This window comes from Buceros rhinoceros, unplaced genomic scaffold, assembly GCF_000710305.1.
Source record: "Buceros rhinoceros silvestris isolate BGI_N320 unplaced genomic scaffold, ASM71030v1 scaffold45483, whole genome shotgun sequence".
NCBI classification, from domain to species: domain Eukaryota; kingdom Metazoa; phylum Chordata; class Aves; order Bucerotiformes; family Bucerotidae; genus Buceros; species Buceros rhinoceros.
In genome coordinates this window covers 2,646-7,154 of record NW_010403872.1, presented here as the reverse complement: position 1 = coordinate 7,154, position 4,509 = coordinate 2,646, and the positions used below count along the sequence as shown (strand labels likewise).

Below are 4,509 nucleotides of genomic sequence, written 5' to 3'. Positions count from 1 at the left end.
GTCCTGTCCTGGCAGTTCCCCTGCCGTGAGCGAGAACCGTGGGGTCAGACCGTGCAGAGAATGTTGGGTTTGTGGGTTGCCAGTTACAAGGTGTGCATGTTTCGGTCCTGGAGCTCAGAAAATAAATCGGTTTCTTCCTTGTCTGAACCCACCACCACATCATTAGACGCTGCCTTCTTTCTTGTGATATCCGAATGTGAATTATTTAAACTGTAGTTATGTTGTATGGAGAAAGTTTACACCTTACCTGGCTGGGGCCCGGTACCGCAAAGGCTTATCTAACCAGCAGGAGCAGTTTATGGTGTAAAAAGAGGAGAACGGATGGTCCTCCTGCGAGGTGACTGTTCCTGGCAGGACAGATGGATTCAGCGGTGTATCTGACTGGAGCCATAGTATAGGATTGTTGGCGTGCTTTAAAAAGGATAGGTTCCACTGAGGACACCGAGTAGTTCACAAAGAACAGAATCGAGATCCATCGCTTCGCTGTCCCACTTTTTAGAGAGTAATCTCTCCATGTAGGCCTGGTTATGGAAAAAACTTCTTCCTCCTCTTAGATGTTCCCCGTTCATCTGATGTTTTCATTGTAGACCACTGCCGCATGGCATTCGACCGGAAACAGCGGAGGTTTGCCTCTTCACAAAGGATGAACCAAATTTATCAGCAGAACAGACTGAAAATCTGTACAGGAAACTTTTAATCCAGAATGGGATCAGAAGTGTTAGCCAGGTAAGGAAGAAACACGATGGAATAATACAGCATGGCGTTTCTTTCCTCTTGTACTGGCACAAAGGAAAAGCAGTTGTTGTTGCCTGCTGTTTAATGTTCTAATCTCAATGTTCTGAGTTAATGATGATCTCTAGTAAGATTTTTCTGACTGTTCAAACTGTGCTTTTTCTAACTTTCAAAACTTACACAGCATAATTCCTCTAATTTGAAAGAGAATCTTTAGCAATCGGTGCCAGACACTCACAGTGTCAAAGAATATTTGAGTTCTTTGCAGCTGGATTTGATTGTTGACACTACTAGCAATAAAACTATAAATAATTTCATCATTGTATTTAATCTTACTTAGATTCTACCATGTACTCAAGTTTTGTTTGGTGAATCCCAGTTACTGTGCAACAGATCCATATTGTTTGATTCTTCAAACAGAAGAGTACTGGATCCTTTTCCTGTTGATTGTCTTCAGCATTCTAAAATAATGGGCCGTAACAGACTACTAGTTACGCACGTTAGTTCCAAGAAGTGCCCGGGGCTGCGTTTTCAGCACGGGGACTAAACTGTTCCTTGCATTGCAGATCATCTCATACAAAACTCTCAAAAATGAGTATAAACAATTTGAAGCAAAGCGTCGCCTCCTGAACAGATTTGATCTCTTTCTGTCTGATGAACGAATCAGAAGGCTCTTGCCCTCACACCTAGGAAAACACTTTTATGAAAGGAAAAAGTAGGTCTTTAAGTTCTGTATATGCATTTTGCACTATCTTTATAAAGAACGATTTAATCTTAAACAAGTTTTGGTGGGGAGGGCGTGTTGGTTTTGGTTTGTTTGCTTTGGTTTTTTAATTTTTTTTTTTTTTTAAACACTCGCCCCACCCTTCTGTTTTAGGGTACCTTTATCTGTAAATCTGAAAGCCAGAAATCTTGCTAAGGAAATACATAAACATCTCCAGGGAACTACGCTCCCGGTTACCAACAAAGGGTGCTGTTAGTAAGTATGTGTAGATTAATGCTGCACTTGAAAGGACAGTGGTACCTTAACTGTAGGAATTTTAAGTGAGTTATTTTTATTCCCTTAAAAAGTGAATAAAAGAGGTTATGGGTCATCATTCTAGATATGGGCTGCTTTGAACCTTAACTGTTAAAAGAAATCAGTAGTTCTACTTAATGAGTTTTACTGTAAATTGTTACTTTTTGTCTCGTTTTCCTTACACCTGCGGAATTTCTAGGCAACTGTTGCTGTCAAACAGCATGTACAGCCTTACAAAAATAATACCATTAAATTAGATTAAAACTGCTTCCAAAATACTCTATTCTTGTAATACTTTTTTCAGTTATTGTGCACTAAAAGGATCTAAATTGCTTATAAGGCAGAAGTCGGATATCCAAATACAGGTAAACCTACTCCACTCTTACAAAAGACTTCTGCAGTAGCCAGCAGTCCTTTATGAAAGTTAAGACAGTTGCAGATAAGTGGATTGGTTTGGTTTTTTTTTTTGAAAAATGTCTGAAAACATGTAACATGAAGTATGCTTATTTGCCCACAAATCAATTTTACTCTTCATTTCTTTCAGTACAGCACGTATAGGTCACACTGGAATGAAAGCTGATGAGATACTAGAGAATATCATTGCAGCAGCTGATGTGATTGCTAAGAAGTTACCAAAGGTACTGCCGACTGACTGCCTTAAAACCAAGTTGGTTCATAATTCAGCCTTGTTATTTTTACATAATATACTGGTTTTGTTGTTGCAGAAGTGGAAAAATGTAAAAATTCTTCACCTCAAAACACTTAAATCAGTTGCACTTCCAATTTTTACTGCAAATATCTCCAACTTGGATGAGCTTGACAGCCAGCCGTCTCTCAAAAAAAAGGAAGTGAAGGTAAAAAAAATATTTTTCAAACTCTTCATAAAACCAAATTGAAACAACTAGTTCTTTGGCTTCCTTTTATTCATTGTAGTGTCTGATGTTTATAGTTGAGTTTAAACATTTTAGCAGTTGATCCAAGGCACGTCTGGCTACAATGTCTGACTCCGAGTGCTTCAAATACTCGGTAATACTGATGAAATTATGGAAACTCCCTGATAGCTCGTAAAGCAAACTGCAAACAAGTGTGTTAAGCATTTTTTGTCCTAAACTGTAGGAAACTGAGATTCATTCTTAGAACTTTTGCTTGTATTGTTTATTCATATTTGCCTTCTGAACAGACACTCATTAAGATATACATGGATTCAGACTATGCATCCAGTATTTGTTGGCTAATCAGTGGCATCTGAATCACTCACTAACTCATATGTTTGTGTCTGTGAGGGGCTTATCTACTTAAAAAAAAAAAAAGGCAGCTCTTCCTTTGTACCAAATTCTGCTTATTATGGTTTTTTGTCCAAAATAAATTTGGGGCATATATATTCAACTTAAAGACTGTAATCTTGACATTATTGTTGTTTACTTATGAGCTGTTTATAATAAGCTCCTGAAAGTAACACGTTTTTTCATATTTCACATATGAATGGCCAGTTCAGGTCTATGGAACAACAGTATTTAAATTAATGTTGCTAGACCGTCTTATTTTTAACGATATTAAAATCATTATTATACATTTCTAAATGTTATGGGGATTTGTCTGAGATGTACTTCCGATTAACTCTAAAAGGGAAAGAACAAGAAACCAAAGAAGGCAGCTAAAAAACGGAAGTCAAGTCAAGCCACTTCAACAACTGAAAATAATGCTGCTGCTGCTACCCAGGAGCTTGCGATTAAAGAACAAGAAGTAGTCCAAAAACCAGGTCACGATGATGATGATGAAGAAATTCCACAACTGGTGCCCATGCAAACAACCATCTTAGCTGAGCTGAAGGTAATCGTTTAATCATTTTAAGAAACTCTCGTTTCAGTTAAAGCTAAAGATTTAAATAATTCATTGCTCCTTAGGGAACAGTGTGAACTGGATTTTTGTGAATGTATCACAAAAGCAAGAGTTGAGTGTAAAGGGGTTTGTTCTTAGGGGGTTAGTTAGTTTGGGGGCATTTTGTTTGCCTTGGGTTGTTTGGTTTTTTCCTGTGTGTTGTGTTTTTGTTGTTGTTGTTAACCCCTTGCAAAGACCAAGGAAGCCAGTGGTTATTGTCCTTTTACATATTTTTCTCAACAGCAGCGATTTTGTCTAGGTCAAATAATAAGCCTGAAGTCAGATGTAAAGGATAAACAATTAAGAAACAGCTTAATACTTGATCAAGTAAATAATAAAATTTTAAAATCAACTTTTCTTACAAAGTTAAATTTTAATGTATCATCATCTGCCTGGAGTGCCAAACCAAGTAACGTTCTCTAGGATAGTAATATGAACAAGATATTATACAAGACAGATGAACAATCACACGGTATAAATTCAGACCTAGCAGCTTGCATGAAGTACTTATTGTCGCCAGTATTGGAGATGATGCGAATCATGTCATTAACATGTCTGCAAAACAACCAGACTGATAATACTCGTGTTTAACAATATCTAGGAAAGCTAATTGGATGAATAAAACAATAACTCATATATTAGTTGTACTGCATTCATGATTGGAGCTTAAACTCGTAACTTTGTACCTCCTCAGGGATGCCCAAACTACATCTACGATTATGTTTAGGCCCTCCAAAGAAATTGGCTCAGCTTGCTTCTAGCCGCACTCACGCCACAGGCTTAGGTCAGCTCACGTGACATAACTGCCAGAGCCCTGTGTCCAGAGCCCTGTGTCAGACCCAGCCAGAGTGGATGGGGTGGACCGCTCTGGTGACAGCGGG

General features: G+C 38.1%; 1 protein-coding gene across 1 annotated transcript in view; it reads left to right on the top strand.

Moving 5' to 3' along the window:
• Nucleotides 1-587: 587 nt before the first annotated feature.
• Nucleotides 588-4,509, top strand: part of RSL1D1 (ribosomal L1 domain containing 1) — a gene marked incomplete at both ends in the record, with an annotated part of 4,744 nt that continues 822 nt past the window's right edge. The window contains 6 exons of the mRNA XM_010133151.1: nucleotides 588-726; nucleotides 1,299-1,447; nucleotides 1,610-1,711; nucleotides 2,295-2,388; nucleotides 2,476-2,598; nucleotides 3,377-3,580. Coding sequence (XP_010131453.1) covers nucleotides 588-726; nucleotides 1,299-1,447; nucleotides 1,610-1,711; nucleotides 2,295-2,388; nucleotides 2,476-2,598; nucleotides 3,377-3,580 — 811 coding nt within the window. The remainder of the gene's footprint in view (nucleotides 727-1,298; nucleotides 1,448-1,609; nucleotides 1,712-2,294; nucleotides 2,389-2,475; nucleotides 2,599-3,376; nucleotides 3,581-4,509) is intronic.